This window comes from Aquila chrysaetos, chromosome 13 (assembly GCF_900496995.4).
Source record: "Aquila chrysaetos chrysaetos chromosome 13, bAquChr1.4, whole genome shotgun sequence".
NCBI classification, from domain to species: Eukaryota; Metazoa; Chordata; class Aves; order Accipitriformes; family Accipitridae; genus Aquila; species Aquila chrysaetos.
Genome location: NC_044016.1, coordinates 3,734,620 through 3,752,712, shown reverse-complemented (window position 1 = coordinate 3,752,712; position 18,093 = coordinate 3,734,620). Strand labels below are relative to the sequence as shown.

General features: G+C 42.3%; 1 protein-coding gene across 1 annotated transcript in view; it reads right to left on the bottom strand.

Annotated features, from left to right (window-relative positions):
* Nucleotides 1-4,223: 4,223 nt before the first annotated feature.
* The window catches only part of LOC115350227 (lutropin-choriogonadotropic hormone receptor), a 33,843-nt gene continuing 19,973 nt past the window's right edge, over nt 4,224-18,093 (bottom strand). The window contains exons 5-12 of the mRNA XM_030035636.1: nt 16,549-16,623; nt 15,910-15,984; nt 15,735-15,812; nt 12,942-13,010; nt 12,192-12,266; nt 10,794-10,979; nt 8,155-8,235; nt 4,224-5,573 (exon numbers count right to left, since the gene is read on the bottom strand). Of these exons, the coding sequence (XP_029891496.1) occupies nt 4,340-5,573; nt 8,155-8,235; nt 10,794-10,979; nt 12,192-12,266; nt 12,942-13,010; nt 15,735-15,812; nt 15,910-15,984; nt 16,549-16,623 (1,873 nt within the window). The 3' untranslated portion in view covers nt 4,224-4,339. The remainder of the gene's footprint in view (nt 5,574-8,154; nt 8,236-10,793; nt 10,980-12,191; nt 12,267-12,941; nt 13,011-15,734; nt 15,813-15,909; nt 15,985-16,548; nt 16,624-18,093) is intronic.

The following is an 18,093-nucleotide window of genomic DNA, read 5'->3' as shown; positions in this document are numbered from 1 at the left end:
GGCATAGGAATCCATGGGACATGACTGGATATGCACCATTCACTAAGCACCATGCAGTTTCTGAATGTTGCTTCTGATAATAGGACCTGTTTTTGCTAGTCAGTCTAAAATGAAGTGGCTAAAGAATACCTAATTTTTTAGCCAGTTTTAAAGCTGGGCAGGTTTTTCCTCTTTGCTGCATCTTTCTGCTTGTGGTGTTAAAAATTGCCTCCACATGAAGGTAAGGAGTTGGAGCTCTGAGCATCCTTATAACTGCCTATCTTGTCTCTCCCTGGCCCTTTTCAGACTTTGTTCCTCCATGAATGGGTGCTGAGATGTGTGGGGAAAAAAGTATTAGAGTAGGAATTCTGACCCCCTATGTCTTCTAAGCTTTACTAATTTAACAGGTAGAAGGTATGTAGTATAGCTTCATCTGCCTTTTTATTCCATTCTTGAAACACTTCTTATGCTTTGAAGTTTTGCAAGTTAATTTTTATGATAGCTTGCTGCAACCTCTGTGCAGTCCAAGTATGGTATTGATTATATAGACTGCACATTTGGGATTAGAAGTATTTTTTAACAGTGGTCTCTTGCTTCCCAAATTTCTTGTAAGTTTTACAAGTTGGGCACTGGTGATATTTTTCATCCTGTTTTGCTTTTTCACAAATCACATGTACTATCAGCAATTAAAATCTCAAAGGACTGTTTGCCATCTTTCTTCCTGAAGCTTTGCTGACAGTATGCATAGCTGGCTGTTACTCCTGGTCAAAGCTGACCTGCATCAAAAGGGATGCTGAAGATGGCTTCGCTACACCATCAAGCATCCCCTGGGTTTTCATTTAGTTGCATTTTCTAACCCAGCACCTCGATATGAAGGAACCTTGATGTGGGGTCTGTCCAGTGACTTCCTGAGCTATCAATTATAGAAGCTTTAGGGATTAGAGTAGGGTTTTGCTCTCGCTATCTCAACCCTTCCCATATTTGAGAAAATGGCTACTGAATTCATAACACTGCAGATCTTCTGGCTTCCTCCAAACTACACTGTGGATATTCCTTGGGAGTGCTTGCAGTAGTTTTCCCAGGCCAGAGCTATGGACTGTCTGTTGGGACTCCTGCAGTAGGACCGACTCATTTTCTTCCATCTAAGCATACAAGAATTGCCCTATATTTTGTTTCCAGTGTTCTTGAATGAACCTTGGCAAAGACTTACAACTTTGAATAAGACATTTACAACTAAAAGTATCTGAGGTCAGGAATTTATATACTGGAAAAAAATGTTTCTTATTAAAATGTAAGCTTGGTTAGCTAATTACTGTAGCCTATGAGTTGAGCAGTAATCAGATCAGAATGTTTTTGATCTGAATAGTTTACTGTATTAATGCTTTTGATTGCCCCTTCTTACAGTTTAACAAACACGTTGCTGCAGATGTGATGGGAAGAGGTGTGTAATACCAGTTATGGCCATTGAAGATACTTCAGTAAATGGCTGTCTAAAACTTTACACCTAAAGAAGGTAAGTTTACCAGGAGTAATGAGATAGAATAACAAGTGTAACTTGTATGAGAAGCTTTAGCATGAATCTAAATCTTTATCAAACCGTTGCTTTTATTTATTTGCTCACTTTTGTGTGTAGAAAAACTTGAAGTATATAAATTACTTCTGTTTCTGGTTTTTTTTCTTTTTTTTGTTTTTTTTTTTTTTTAAACCAGCAATTATTTCCTAAATGGTAGATTTCACTCAACTTACAGCAGGTACAAAAAGAAAAATGCCCACGGGTCTCACACAATGCTGCTTAGGTAACAGCAAAGAAGTAAGGCAGGTACTATCAGTCATCACTATTTCTAACTCATTTATCTTGCACGTAGTTTCCTGATAATGTTATGTGGTAGGTGGACAGGAAGCATGTGCTTGCAAGGTCTTGTCCTGTTGAAACATAATGGAAGTAAATCAGTTATTGCCCACTCAAGACATTGTTTTGCCATCTCCTAAATCATGTGCAGGACTCTTCCATGTGCCATCCAAAGAAACAAGTCTTGAAAATCAGTTTTGAGATAGGTGACAGAGAAGCCTCAGGCCAGGTAGGTTTTTTTTTTTTCCACTAGTGTCTTTAGTGTCTATTACAGTTAAATATCCTATAGTAGTCCTGTTTGCTCATCTGCTAAGCTCAGGAGCTGGTGTGTATAAAGACATGCATCATATGGAATTTTTACTGATTGCTAAACTGTAGAGTTTTAAGTCTCCTCTGTTCTCGATGCTGCTTTGTTCCCCACGTGTGCAAACTGCTCGTGAGTATGGCTATGCTTACAGAGCTTTCATACTGATTGAAATCATGGTGTTAAGCTGAAGGTAAGAGAGGGCCAGAGATGTTATTTCTAATTAACACAATTATAAGCTAATGATAAACCAGCCACTAGTACAAAGAACTACTTTCATTAATGTGAAGCAAATTTAATTTGCAGTGCAGTGTTTTGGCAACAAGAGCCGTGCTTTGGAACGCAGATTTTTACTCTATTGCTGTTACAGACTTGAAAGCAAAGGACTCGGTTGAGAAGGAGAATGTAAGAGGTTTAAAGTGATTGCAATAATACCATTTTCTTATATACCAGGGTCTGCACTTTTGGTGGCCATCAAGAACTGTTAGGCTGTGACTGTTCTGGAGTAAGCACGGATCTAAGATCACAGCTGCACTGCCCTGCTGAGTGCAGGGGAGGTCCGTATTATATCAGCTGAGGATCTGTCTTCAGATACCATGAGCATCATCTACAGAATGTGATCTAAGATGCTAAAACTTTGACTACAAGCCTAAATAAAATGCATTTGCTTTACCTTCTGTGAACCATAAACTGCCAGATGTAGGTGTCGCGCTACAATATTGGTTTGATGAAATGTAAGTGCTCGTGTTCCTCCTGTCAGAGGCAATGTAACCAACCTGTCAAGATTAAGCAACCTGGGAAGAGGCTTGATCTGCAGTCCGCAGCTTTTGCGTCTGTTTTTGCCCACAAGACTGTGAACTTTCCAATAACCAAGTACCTCATTTTCAGAAGACAGGGCACTGCAGAACGTAGCCTCCTTAGGACGTGCCTGGGGCAGACTCCCGCAAGGATTCTGACTGGTGTTCAGTGCAATCTGCGGCTTGTCACCCAGTACAGATTGTTTGGCCCATACGATGCAGGTAAGAACTTACATATTGAATCTCCAACTTCAATATGGTGTGGTGTTGGCTCATGGCAAGTGAACTGTGTGAGGGTGACAGCTTATTTGCTGTGGACAGAGTAAATATGCTGCAATAAGAAAGGAATGCTCAATTCTTACTTAAATTAGGAATGCAGCCACAAATCTGGATCTCCGTAGCATCAGGCAGTGCATGGTGAAAGAAATGATAGATTTTTATGGGAAAACACAGTTACTAAAAAAGTAACTACTCTGCTTCATCTGCTGGGAATGGAGTTGGACTGCGAGTACTGAGGAGTCCCTAGTGCATCCCAAATGCCACTGGCACTGGTGATGCTGGAGAGTGGGCAGATGAAAATAATTCATGAGACTGTCCCTGGAGAGAAAACAGGCAGCACTTATTTGCCTGTGCAGGAAGCAGCTATCCTGCTGCTGAGAGGGAGCATTTACAGCTGATGTGATCTGTGTGTGTGCACGTATGACATACAAAATACATTCCTGGGTGCAGCAGGTGGGGTTTTACAGCTATTGCATCTTTTGTGATTTCTAGATCATACATGGCTGTGTATGGGTCAATTTTTTAAAGTAAATTAGAGCTGGGTCTGAACTGGTAGGTAATGTAAACTGTGAAATTGCTATTAACAAAGGTTCAGCAGGTCAGCTTTTCTCCTTGGTGACATCTTTACAAGCTACCACTTGAACACTGTTCTTTAACCAGCTGTATGTGGCTGTGTAATTGGAAGTTTCTGTTGATGAAATGAAGGGAGGCATCTAGTATAGCGCTCCTTTCTTTAACCCAATAATGCCAGCGCATCTGATAAGAGTGGAAAAAGAAGGCATGAAAGGTAGCAGACAGGCTTTAAGTACTCTAGGGAAGCAGATCTGGAGAGAAAGGAGCCAGACTGCCATCACTGCAGTACCCGTTAACTTCAAGAGCACCTTGACTACTCCTGGGCTCCTCTGGTTCCCCCCAAAGAAGAGTTTTGCCCAATGGTCACCTTCCACACCTATCATTACAAAAAGAAAAGGGAAAATACCACTTGGAACGTCAGAACAGTTATGTTGCGTAAGAATTATTGATTGGCATTTTTATTTATTGTGAAATGTTCAAGATACTATAAAATAATCCCTAGTCACTAAAATAATTACAACTGGCCTTGCGAAGTGCCGCATCTATTGGCGCTCCAGTTTAATTTTCATTGTAAGATGTCTTGTCTCGTACTGCAGGATACGGCTTCTCTAATGCCGACAAGAGCAACAGCGCTTGTGAGGCTTTGCTGGGGGCTGTGGCTGAGTTGCTGTTCTTGCAGTTGGAGGTATAAGCAGAGAAATAGTTCATCCTGTAAAGCTCTGCTCGGCTCTTACAGCAACCAAGCTTGCTCATCAGCAGAAAGAAATCCCTTCGAAATGCTTTGGTGAAAATTGCGTAGAGAAATGGGTTTGCACAGGAGTTGACAGGGTAAAATAAAACCAGCAAGATCTTGGAGTTTGTCACTGTGATGAGAGGTACTTTAAAGGCAGCGGATATGGCAAAAAAGGAGATGGGGGCCATGCAGGTAAAATCTGTGAAGATCAGTATTGCCATTCTCTTGGCGACCTTGGTGTCTTTATTGGCAGCTACCAGCTCTGGATTCTGAACAGCTATGTAAATCTTAATGTAGCAAGCACAAATGACAATGAAGGCGACAACATTTAGCACTAAGATCAGCAGTATGTAGGCTTGGGAAAGACCCGTTTCAATATCCATGGGTAAACAAATGCTGACCTTCATGTAACTGCTGACCCCTAAGAGAGGCAGCACTGCTATTAAAATGGAGAATATCCAGCCACCAAGCATGATCGGCACGGCGTGCCTCAGTCGTAGCTTTCGATCCAGCTGCATGGCGTAGGTGATCGTGTGCCATCTTTCTATAGTGATCACCGTTAGCGTGTACACCGAGAGCTCGCTTGCAAACACGGTGAAAAAGCCGGCAGTACTGCAGCCGCTGCCTGTTTGCCAGTCTATCGCGTGGTTGTAGTACTGACCGCTTGTCTGGGCGTCAACAGAAGCAATGAGCAGCAGATAAAGTCCCATGCAGAAATCGGCAAAGGAGAGGTTGCACATGAGGAAGCGGGGAACAGTGAGCTTGTAATGGCTAGTTATGAGAACGAGGAGTACAGTGAAATTGCCGGCAATGGCAAGGATGTTTATAAACCAGATCAGGACTCTGAGAAAGCTGTATCCCAGGATGTCTTCGCAGGGGTTAAATGCATCTGGTTCTGGAGTGCACGTGAGTATTTTAGGCTGACAAAAGTCATACTCAAAGTCGAAGCCAGTCACTTCGCCGTCATCGAAAATGGCTGAGTAGCTGTAAGGAGAGGTTTCTTCACCTGTTGCAAACAGGTACGTGTTCCTTTCTGTTGACCACAGTGATGTGTTGTAACTATTAAAAAAACAACCCCCCCAAGTAGAAGTGAACTATTTGTTACGTGCTGCTCACGCTCTTTTGTAAAATACAACAGATAACAGTTTTAAAACAGTTACTTCCTACATGTGTTTCTACAGGGTGTTTACATATAATGAAGCCTTGTAAGGATGCCTTTTCTTTGGGTAGCAGCCTTGGAGAGCAGCAGAGGTCATAGTCACATCCATGGGAATGCTTTCTTATACAGCTTACTTACAAATAAGTACTTTATCTTGATTGCTTTGTAAGCAAGCCATCGTGTCATGCTGCCAGTAGACTGCAGTTCAAACTACAGTAACACTGGAGTTGATGGATTATAGGTTTGATGCACATAGGTATATCAGACAGTTATAGAAGCCAAGCTAAAATAACCTAAGGATTTTAACTGTGCACCCTTATCTCCCTTAGGAAGCGCACTTACTGAACAAAGTCTTGAGACTACGTGTGACTTGGGAAGTGCTGAGGAATTTGATGTTTGCAGTATTATAAAGTGAGGAGTAGAAGTGTATGGTTTAACTAGATAATGTTGATGGCTAGGAATATATTAAGTTTAGACTGGACCCAATGCCTAATTATAAACATTTTAGGTGTTTGAAGTAAACATTTTTCAATCTCTAGGTCATCCGTAGTGTGGGGATAAGCCTACCAAGGAAGAAACATTTTAAAAGCAGCATCTCTTCTGATTCCCTGTCAGAACAGGTACCTATTTCACAACTACTCAGTCATCTTGACTGTGAGTGTTTGGTGGGCAAACACTTAATCTGCAGTGTGAGACCTGGAAAGCATCTATATTGAGGACAACTGGTAGCTTTGGGATAACTTAAATACATGCTTAAACTTCCACATCTACTGAAGCGTGTACATTAAACTATTTTTCTGGAGCTGTGTCTTAACCGGCAAATGAAGCTGAGCTGCTTTTCAGCTATTCCTGTTGGGCAAATAACTTGCCAATCTTGTTATCCTAACTTTTCTCTCCTTACATGAAAAAATGCCCAATGTCTTGCTTTTACTTGCCTGGCTTAAACTGGAAGAGCAGGGAATATGTTTATTAATAAAAAAGGATTGTGATTTTTCTGAGAAGCCATATAAACAAGGTGCCATGTGCAAGTTGTTGTTTTTTTCTAATAAGAGCTCATGACTTCCAGCTGATTTCTGCTGTGGTTCCCAAACTTTGCAACTTGCAGCCATTCAGCCCATGAATCGTGACCATATTCACAAATCATATTTGCTTAATATGATGTCTGCTCAGAGAATTGCTGGGACTGGGATTTACCAAAGCAAAAGGCTTCAGGAGCCAATAGACTGGACAGACTAATACACAGTAGGAGTGTAACAGATGCTAATCCAAATCAGGGGGATTACTCTGGCATAGGCACTGGTGACTTGTGTGATCATATTCCTTACTGGGGTGTCCCTTCACTTGCCTTTATAATGTGATCTAATGCTCTGTGTTTACCTCCTTGCCTCACCTTGCTTCTCCCCAGAGTCACCGCTGATAGAGGCAATATGTTCTTGGTCTTGTTGACTGCCTGGACTTTGCCTTTTTGTAGTCCTGAAGTGCTTCAGTTTTGCAGTTAGGAGTGGAGTGGACAGGACTGACTAAGCGAGGCGGTCAAAGATGCTGCTGGCAGGCAGCAAATGAGAAGCGGTGACAAGAGAATCAAGGCAGCCGTTGCTTTACAAAAGGCCAAATAAACCCAAATGGCAAGTGCAGGAGGCCTCACCAACCAGCAAACAAGATAGTGTCCAAGGAAGTCAGTATCCCCATGAATCGATCACATTTCACCTGTATTTAGCTGTTGGAATTTTATGACCATACCCTTGTTTTTTCTAGACTTGTAAAATGCTCTGACCCCACGTCAGGGCTGATGAGAAGTCCCAAGGTCTCCCATTTAGCTGCAGAGGGATGAATAGTAGCAAATCCTTAAACTTCTCCATTAAATATGGGTTTAGAGCCTCTGTCATCCAGTATGGCCAACGCAACAGATTTGATGTTAGCCTTTCTCACTGTCCCACTGAACACTGTCAAACAGAACTGTGATGACAGCAAAAGACACATTTAGAAGAGGTAAACCAATTCCATGGGGTCATCACACTTCTAACTCAGGGACTCTATTTCTACCATGGAAAACTACTGACATATAGACTTCTAATTATCCTTTCTATAGGTACAAAAAATATTAACAGTAGCAGCTCTTCTTTGAATCACACAAACAACTGCAATTATCTCAGGGCCTGAAAAGTCTCCATGTAGGCCATTAACTTTCTTAAATATTTAATCACTGTTTTGAAAGTCTTTCAAGAATTTAGAAGACAAGCTGGAGTGAGTAAAGCTCATGAAATTATGGGGTTTTTTGTTTTTTTTTTTTCCCTTCCCTTTCCTTTTGAACATCAAAATCACAAATCTTGGTTTAAAGACAGTAAAATTACCACTGTGCAACTTGTAAGGGTGACTGAATCAGCAGCAAAAGACATGCTGTTCTAGAAAAAACACACGAACAGCAGGAGGAGGAGGTCCATATTTGCTACGTCCAGCATCTGTATGCAGAGAGGTACTTACAATATTTCATTAGTTGGTCTCGTCATGCTGCTTTCACACTCTTTGGAGAAGTTGTCAAAAATGGAAAGCAAGGAATTTTGTCTGAAAGAAGGATGAAAAGAAAGTTGAGTTGCAGTCTGGATTTTGGCCAAATTCTCATCTTCTCTGCAAGTGATCTTCACAGGCAACAGTAGGCAGTACCTCATGGGGGGTATAAGGGTGGTCTTTCAGCTCTGTTATTGTTCATGATGTATTTTTTTATAGTGAAATAACTTGAGCTGGAATTAAAAGGTATGTTTTGCCTTATGAAATATTGTATTGAAGTGGGCCAGATTCTCCACCAGTATGAATGGTTGCAGTTATGCTGGCTTTTAGAGACATGCATGTTAACAAATGCTGAGAAGCTGGCCTGATACTCTATTTTAAAAACTGTTTGGGATCTGAGGGTAGGCTTTACATGCTGGAAGTAAAGCAATTTGAAGAGTACAAGTTGAAAGATGACATATTTGGCAAAATCTCTGGGTTTGAGGCTTTGAAAGTATGGGCCAGGTACTCTGCCAGTGTGAATGGAAATGGCTTTGTCTGACCTCACTGCTGCAACAGTAGACAGAGCTAGTAAAAATACTAAGATCTTTTGTGTACTCTTAAGAGAATCAGACACCTGGAAGCTTATAGAAAGTCTTATGTATAATGAGAGAAATACGATACCAATCTAAGCCACTATGTGACACTTATAAATAATAGGATGGCAACAGAAGTTGTTTTTTCTTGTAATTTTTTTGAAGATGTGGTATAACCTGCTTTTTCCCCCTGCCCCCCCCCATTCAAGCCAGTGGAAGAAAGTCTAGGGAACTGAATGCTGCCTTCTACCTCTCTTACAAGGCTCAGGGAATGAGCGCGCCACAACTGTACCCCAGAAATCTCAAGAGTGTTTGGTCTGAGGACTTTATTTCCCTAATGTCTGTGATGCTGACTTAAGTGAACCTGCTTGCCCGGTCAGATGTAAGACCTTATCACCATATCTCACTGATCAGAGAGTGCAGTCTATAGGTGCTAAGGAATGGGATATGGGGCAGGGGTAATAAAAACTGGGTGGTATGACTGTATGTACAGTACAGGGCAACAGAAGGGGGTAGAAGGAGACAGAAACAGGCTCCAGCTGTGTGACCATGAAAATGCATAACCACACAAAGACTCTTCCCTGTGTAACCTGGGAAAATCTTGGGAGGTCTCAGTCTCCGTGGTCTTCTGCTGTCATCAGCAGATGACAAGGAACAGCCAGAGATCTGCCTCTCATTCCTTTGTAGTAGCTGGTCATATAGAGTATAACAGCCTGTTGCTTGTACAGGTTTTTCCAGCAGCCAGGGCTGTGAAGACAGGTAACAGATCAGCACTGCTCTGAACCCTGCTGATGTTCCAGTTAGGAGGGCAGTCTAGTTTCCTGATTTGCAGGTTGGTTTGTTTTTTTTCCCCAGTTTACTAAGAAAACAGTCCCTAAACATAAGAAAGTGACTTACTGAAGCATGCCTGTTTTTATAGAGTATGATCACATTGCAAAGTCAAGCACCTGAAAATATCAGAAATGTAGTTATCTTCATCAGAATGAACAAAATACTATTTTTTTTTGTCCCAGAGTTGCTTTTGCATTTAATACACTCAGAGACTTGATCTGGGACTGAATCAGAGTTCGGTAGCAATGGAAACCCTTGACTGTAGAATCTTTGCTCTATTCTCGCAGAAGCAGGAACCACTTAGTAAAATGAGGTAGGCAGAGAAAGCATAGCATCACCGCTAATTTTACCCTAAAGAATTGGATTCTGCTCCTGCCTTTGCAATGCAGTCCTGGTGCGATGGCATGCAAGTCACACAGATCAGACTTCTCACAAATGACTGCTCAGTACGTCTCTTCTGTAGCCTTCATTTGAGACAGACGAGAAGTGAGGCATCCTCATAGCTTCAACTAAACTCATTTGGAGGTGCTTTGGCTGCCTAAAACCAACCGAGGGTTGACTTCTTGGAAACAGAAATGCTGAAAAATTAGCTCCAGTTGTATCAGATTGACTGCCCTGAATTAGCAGATGCAAAGCTCTCGCTGCACCACCGTTTCCAGTTGTGGGGAGAGCAATACTGTCTGTTGTTACCTGAAATGTCTGGAAATAAACCGAGAAACCTCTTCCTTTAGGCTTGTGTCAGGTTCTAATTTCGGTGGGTAACTGAAAGCCTGCCTTTTCTATGAGGCCATCATATCATATCACCTGCATTAAATAAGCTACATAGCTACAGGGGGTTCTTTTTTTTTTTTTTTTTTTTTTTTTTTTTTCTTTCTTAGGGCAACACACTACTGGAGATCTATCTTCCATGTGTCAGTAGGCTTTTTAATTGAGATACCAAGAAAAATACAAGCTTTAACCAAACTCAGAATAAAGTTCCTGCTGGCAGATCCTGGGCAAAGGATGGGATCCGTTTCTGTTGTAAAATAAATGGAGATAATTTTCCTGGCTTTAGCAGAGATCTGTTGTTTTGTGCAAGGCCTCGCTACGTACCACAGCTTCCTTGTAACTGGAATAAGGATAATCAAACCTCATGAGCTGAATAAAGCATAATTAGCATTTTGGAGCTTCTGAAGTACTGCAATGCAATAACGTGCTATTTGGACTTACTTTTCTGTCCTTAGATTTCGAAAAGCACAGCAATGGCTGGGATACGTTAGAGCAGCTTCCAGAAGACTGCTGAATTTATCCAGTGGTGGTAGTCTCTTTAATGAGTAAGACGATGTTGCATTTAAGACTTGAATGGCCTCGAGCCCGTAACTAGGCAGGGATTCCAGTGCCGTTGAAGAAATATCCCTGCAAAATAAAGAGACCATTCGCTTTTCTTTTCATATGTATAAAAATACCACCAAAGCATGACAGTAGGTAACAGGGACTTGGTTTTTCACAAAGGTCTAAACCTGCAAAGCCACTTCAGCACCTGATACCCAGCTCAGAAACACTTTCTGTGAAACTACAGAGCAGCAGGGTAAGAGCATCCCCATGGCCCAGGACCCCCAGCAAGGCAAGGAGCTCACTTTGTGGTGGGGAAACCCAAACCCACTACTCCAGGGGCCGTGTCCTGACCTCTCTGTTGGAAAGCTGCCGTGCACGGAGTAAGCGACAGCTCTTTAGGCCAGAGAAAGGGAGAGCAAGCGCGCAAATGTGACTCTCTAGCCGGCTAACAGGTAGGACACCCTCCTGGCTCTCTGCTTGGCTCTGAAGGGCTGCTCTAGGTGTTTTAATTAAATGGTTATTAATTAAAACACATAAAAGAATCCCATCGTTCTTGCCAAGCAAAACAAGCAGTTTGGCTTAGAGTAACTTCAGAGGGGCTGTTTGTGTGAGGAAAGGCCATCGACATGACTAAGGATTTTCAGTCAGGCCATTAAACAGGGGAAAAAAGGCTGCAATTGTGGAAGTGATATTAGTAATGCCGTGTACTGTAAAGCACCAATAAAAGGAACAAAATGGCACGTGCGGCACAGAGTGCTATTTACAGAACCACTCATTGTGTTTTATTGCACGGAGTTACAGCCAGTGCAGCCCTCCAGTAAGTACTTGATTAATAAAGCATGAGGATGATAATAATGTGTTTTATTCAGCACAGGCTTATCGCATGCAATCAGCTAGTTCACTTTTATAACCAAATTCTAAAATAATATATTGTAAAAACATACTCATCCTACCAAAAGACAAGTTAGTTTGCAATGTCAGAACATAAGGCGCAGGAATAGGATCAGGAGGATCCGACACAAAGAAAGCAAAGGCCGAAATACCTAAGAGGCAGGGGTCAGTGCCAACGCTAGAACTGGCTGATAGGCGTTTGTCATGGTGCAGACCGAGCCTTCCGCCCTGTAATTTCATGGCATCTCATTGACGTGTTTCCATTTTACAGGCAGAGGGTGAGAGATCAAGCCTCCTTCCAGACTCAAAGCCCGCGTTCGCAGGGATGACGCAGCCCACGCGGCACAGCACAGTTCCCGCGGGACGCCTACAAACCCAGGTAACGGAGCGGCGGGTACTTACAGGACATCGGGCCCTATAGCCCCTCTCAGGGCGTCGTTGTGTATCCGTCTGAGGTTCTTATTGTCCTTCAGGATTCTGTGGAATCAAACATTAACTCTCTTTACATCTCTATTTTAAAATAAACCTTTTTTGGTGTCTTCTTCCTGTCTATTTCAATCCTTTCTCCCACCACAGCGGTTGTTGCAATATCTGGCCTGGGAGAGCTTGTATTTCTCATGCGACCTTTCCCTCCGCTGATGCCATCGGACCATTATCATCTACGCTTAATTCTGATAATTTCCAATTTCTTTTGACTTAAACCAGGAACAACCAGTCTGGCTCCTTCACTGCAGTAGCAGCATACAAAAATGCAGCAGGAGTTTTGCCCAAACCAAGAGGTTAGTCCCAGAGTGTGTGAGAGTGATTTAAAAACTGTTGATGTTTCCAGATGTAAAATGTAGGTTCCTCAATTTGGGCTACGGTTTCAAGCTTTCCATTATTGCTGCTAAATTTAAGAATTCATTAAATTTTATTACAAATTATGAGCTTTTCTCATAAAACCTGCAGTGTTCTAAGGGATGGTGTTTCAGGAAAAGCAGTAAGTGCTGCAGGATTAACAACTGAGTTGCAGTGACACTGAATCATGCAGTTTTCTAATGGGTATCAGGAAATGGAAGATACAGCCAATTAAGCTGAAGGAAGAGCCTTTGACTGTATTTGAACTATTATTTACTGTTTAAAAAAAATACTGAGGAGGGAAAACATACTCACAATTGATTCAGCTTTGTCCCATTGAAGGCATGGCTGTGGATATCTTCAAATCCATTTTTATATAACTTGCTGGGGATTAAGAAAAAAAAGCGTAAGGGAAAAAGTTTTGGAAAAGATGAGATTATGTCATTTACTACAGGTTTCAAGTCTTAATGCTGCATTTGTTTTAATGATTAGAGGGTCTGCTTATAAAGAACAAAGGTAGCTATTGCATGACTTATGTTAAGTCTAAAATTAAGATAAAATTGCAGCTTAAATTGCCTAAGCACCTTCCTGTTTAGCTGTTGAAGAGAACTTCTGCTTACTTACAGATCCTCCCTGCTCCAAGGGGCTCACCTGTGCCTGCCTTGGGCTGAGATCCAGAAACAAGACATTAGTCCAGGTAAACTCCTGGCACACAGGTGACAACCTGGAGGCAGAAGCCCTGGATTTTGTGGTGTCAGCACGCGTAAATGGAAGACCGCAAGGGCTAGAGAAGTGTCAGATGGAAAGCGACTCTAAAGCCCGGAGGGTGCTGCTGGATTGCGGATCCTCTGCGGACAGCCAAATCTTCCAGCAGCCCAAGAGACAGCTTTGCAGAGAGGCAGGGGAGAGTTGCACATCATCCAGCAGTCAGTGAGCTATCAGCTCCTCCAAAATACTGCTGCCAGGCTTGATTTGTGCTGTGGAAACCTTGCTGTCCCCTGTGCTGTACAGGGACGCTTGGTGCCACCCTGGGTTCTTGATTCCCCACCCTGGGTCCAGACACCTAAAGGCTGTGCTCTGCTGTGCCTGAAGTCCAGCTCTTTTCCCTCATTAGGAGATCTACCCTCTGGGTCTGATTTCACTGAGAAAAATCCATTTCTGATACTAAGTTCATGTTTCCAATATCATTTCAATATAATCATTTGTATGTAGTATTTTCTGCTTTAATATTAAGCCCTCATAGAAAACTTGGCGCAGCTTATAAATTAAACAAAATTTCTGATGTTGCTTTTCCACTTGTTTTTGGGAGAGCAGAAACTGGGGCTATGGAACCTGCTCCCAAGAAAAGCTGAAGTGTGGGGACTGCTTGGCTATATTCGATAGGAGAAGGGGTCTATCTCAGCACAATGCTGAAATTAGTGACTTCCTTAAAAACCGCAACGATATGTAGGATTGATTTCCCCATCCACATGAAACACTAACTGTTGAATAGACTAATTTAGCTATTTGTAGTGCAACGTATTACTGCAGGCTGACTTTACACCTTCATAGATTACTTGTGTTTCACCAGACCATGCTGTAACAACAGGAATTACTTCAGCTAATTACAGTTAACCGCATGGGGTGGGCTTAACGTCTAGCTCTACAATTTGGAAGCTGCTGATAAGATAATTATTTTCTTCTTGGGAAGAGCTCCCTATCACAAAAGGATTGGAGAAAAATGGTTGTTGGCTGTTTCCTGACTGAGTTAAACTCCCTCCCATTTAATACACTTTAGGGTTACAGTAAAAATTTTAAGCACCTTTCTCCATCTCTTGTATGTTCATTTTCTTGCACCGTTAACAGAATCATAATTTTTCTGAAGCTATTTTGAGAACTTGTTGGTAGGAAAGAGGTTCATAAGATGAAATGATGCCCTAATCTAAGCAATTGTTCCTCTTTAATATCATGTAGGAGTAGTCTTCAGTCACATTTATGCTCAGCTCCTCTAACAGTTTCAGAAGGTATCGGTCAATACCTAAAATCTGTGTTGAAATTGCTGTCATGCTGGCACATCAGCCCAATGAAGGGCCCAATCCAGTCAAGTGCAGTTCTTGCTCATGTGCACACCTCACTTGCAGGTGCAAACATACAGGGAGTTTTTTGCACGGTGGTTTTGGTACACGCTTGTCTCGAGCCAAGGCTCTCTGTCTGGATGTGTACTGCCTATTTAAAATCAGTCTGGTCTGCAAAGGTTGGCTTTACTGGCCTCCAAATTGGTGCTTGTGGCTACAACACCAAGTGGGTGGCCTGCTGCTGCCTACTGCTTCTCCGCTGTTCCTTCCTTGGGAGACCTGAATTTCAGCCACATCCTCCAGAGCGGCTCAGTCTGCTTTTTCCTATTTCAGCACTTCTTTGTGGAAGTTTTTGTGAGGACAAGGGTGCTGCGAAATCCATATGTGGTTCTTGCTGCGCTGGCAGGTGACACCTCACCTTGGCTTTCTGCTGCTTTTTGCGTTCCTCAGGTGGGGCATCTCGGCATCAAACCCACCCGCCTCACAGGTGGCTGTAGCACTGAATCCACAGTCTGCTAAAAGGAAAGTCTTGGGTGTGGAGACTAAATCAACTTAAGCTGAGTCAAGAGAAATCGGGGTAAGAACAAGCATCGGTGCTTCGTACCAATTTCTTCTCTCCCTTCCTCCTCTTCAGAGGGACCCTGTGCAGCTGAAGCTCAGCAGCATTAGATCAGTAGCATCAGCCTGGTTAGTGCCCAAAAGCTTTATTTCAAGAAACTGCATCCCTGAGGGAAGAAGTGAGACTTTGGCCTCCAGTGCAGCTTTTGGAGTTTATGTCCTGATGGTATTTTTTAAAACATCATTGCATGGAAGATGAGGATTTGGGTTCCTCCTCCTATTTTCTTTCCTAAGTGAAGTTAGCTTTTGGGTAAAACACTGCTCTTCAGCTTGACGAACACCCCTCTCCTTCCTAAGCATTTCAAATTTAACCCACGCTACAGACATACATTGTATGGGGCTTAATTTAAAATTTTTTTTATAAAGTCAACCTGCTTTCCTCAAGCAGAAGTGTTATCCTCGCACAAGGAACTGGCACTAGGATTATTTTACTCACAGTGTCAGCGATTCATTGTTCATCCCCTGGAAAGCATTTTGCGGTATAGTTGTCATGCGCAAGTTATCACAGAGCTCCCTTTGGAAGAAAAAAAAAAAAGAAAGTTATTTTTGTCAGTGATCCAGGAACAAGATGGAAAAGACTCACAGCTGGGTTAGGTTGGGTCTCTACTTACAAAATAAAATGAGCTTCTAATGAGAAGATCTGTGTCAGGTCTGGAAATTGTCTTATTCCAGTGTTACAAATGCTCCTAGAGAAAAGCATAATTCCCATTTACAGGAGAAAAGATTACCAGAGAGGATGCAACAAGAAGCCAACTTGGTAGGTACAAGTTTAACAATGCATTAAAAGGTGAGTGACAAATGTAGTAATTTTTAATTAGGCTCCAATTGTAGTTGTAAGACCTGTAAAAATTAAGTTTTGTAGTGTCCTCAAGCAGTGTCCTGGAGAAGCAGCATATGTTCTCTCTACATTAAGCACAAGGAAGAGATTTTAGTTACCCCTTCGTCATAGTACCTTGTCAATTGGAAAGTTTTATTCTAGAAATAAGCACTTGGCAGAACTAATTTGCAGACTTTACTACTGTTTTGTCCATTACTGCCCTGGGTTACTTTACTTTCTTGCCTATTGAAAGATCTCACTATTGGGTAACTGCACATTAAAGCTACTGTAAATGATGTATGTACTTCTGGTGTACTGTAATGCATGAAAAACTTTTTTCCTTACAATCCTTTCTGTAATTTGTCTGCTCCTTTAGAGAAAAAAAAAAAAAAAAAACAAACCCAAACAGAAAAAACCCAGAACTCTTTCTTACAAGTATTTTAGCCTTGGAAGGTTTCTGAATGCTCCATCCTCAATGTGCAGCAGATTTTTCGTGTTCAGGATTAATCTGTAATGAGGAAAAAATATTTCAGTATTATAATCGTTATACATTTGGGAGAGTCCTGAATTGTGCTTGTGATTGGCCTTGTCAGAAAACAGTCAAGTGCAGAATATGGCAGAAGGCTCCCATGCTCTGAACAAACTTTCTACAAATATACCACGAGTGCATTTCGAAGCACTATTGGTAATAAAAATGGCCTGTAATTGTTAGGTAGCAGACAAAAGACAACAGCTCCTGAATTCTCATGATTCACTGAGTTGAGATGATCTGGTTTGGATATCCTGGTCACTGGTGGGAGTTAGCATTTTGCCGTCGTCTGCTGGTTCTTTGGGATATGGGTTCTGGGCTCGTGGCGTGCCTGACGCACTGAGCTTCTGCTTTCCTGCCGGGGCTCAGAGGCACGAGCGTGCTGCCATCGCGATGCCCGTGCCTCCGACGGGTGGTCTCGGAGGTGGGCACGAGCAAGGAGCCTGAGCTCTGCGCACGTGTGTGCGGGCCTGGTCCTTGCCCTGCAGTCGGTTCCCTTGGCATCATCCCTTGTTTCCATTACGTTACTGATGCTCTGCCTAGCCAGGAAAGGCAGGTCCTCAGACGGTTTAACTTCTTAGAGCACCATGGACTTCCTTAGAGCAGTGGCTAGTACCGCCAGATGCCTACTTAGATCTGCAGAAACTGGGAGATGGAGGTAAGTGTGCGAGAAATACTGTTTGCTAGTGGTTGCTCAAAAAACGGGCAGACCCTCTCTATCAAGGAGCACTTTCTGCAGCTATGCTATCTGATAAACCTATACGTTTGCATGAAAGCCCAATAGCTGTAGCCCAGCTCCCTCCCTATGCTTGATTTACAAAATTCAAAGGTTTTAGCATAAGAAATTGCAACAAGAGTTCAAATTCAAGGATGCCATTGAACTCACCTACCTTGATCATCCATTTAAAGTGGCCTCGAGTACAGCTTGGGACATCAAGCCCTTGCAGTGTGAGGCATGTAGAGCATTCAAGATTCAAACAGGTTTTCTTGCTAGCCTCCTGTAGCTCTTTATGGTCTTGCTCGGAAGACAGGCAAATGACAAGCTATCCATAAACTGTAGGTGAATGCATGGGGTCAAATCTTCTATTCCTTCCCTAAACCCATCATTGATTCTAGGGGAAGTTGGATGCAATCAGAGGTGGACAAATCTGTGTCTCTTGCTTATGTGAGTAACTGGCTTCAATGGAGTTCATATATAAGAAAAAAAAAAAAAAAGATGGATTTGTCCTCACTTAGTTGCACCAACTTTAAGCCTCTTGCTGATCATGCTATGTGAAAAAGGCAGTAACGAGATATTGAATCAGATTTATAGTTTCCAATTTCACTAAATATTTCAGAGCATTCTCCTAGTCATTGCTTTTAACTCTCTCTCTCTCTCTGTCTTGGATGCCTGTGCTATGCAGGTCAGGTTTAAAATCAGTACATGTTCTGTTTGAGTAATATGTCAGT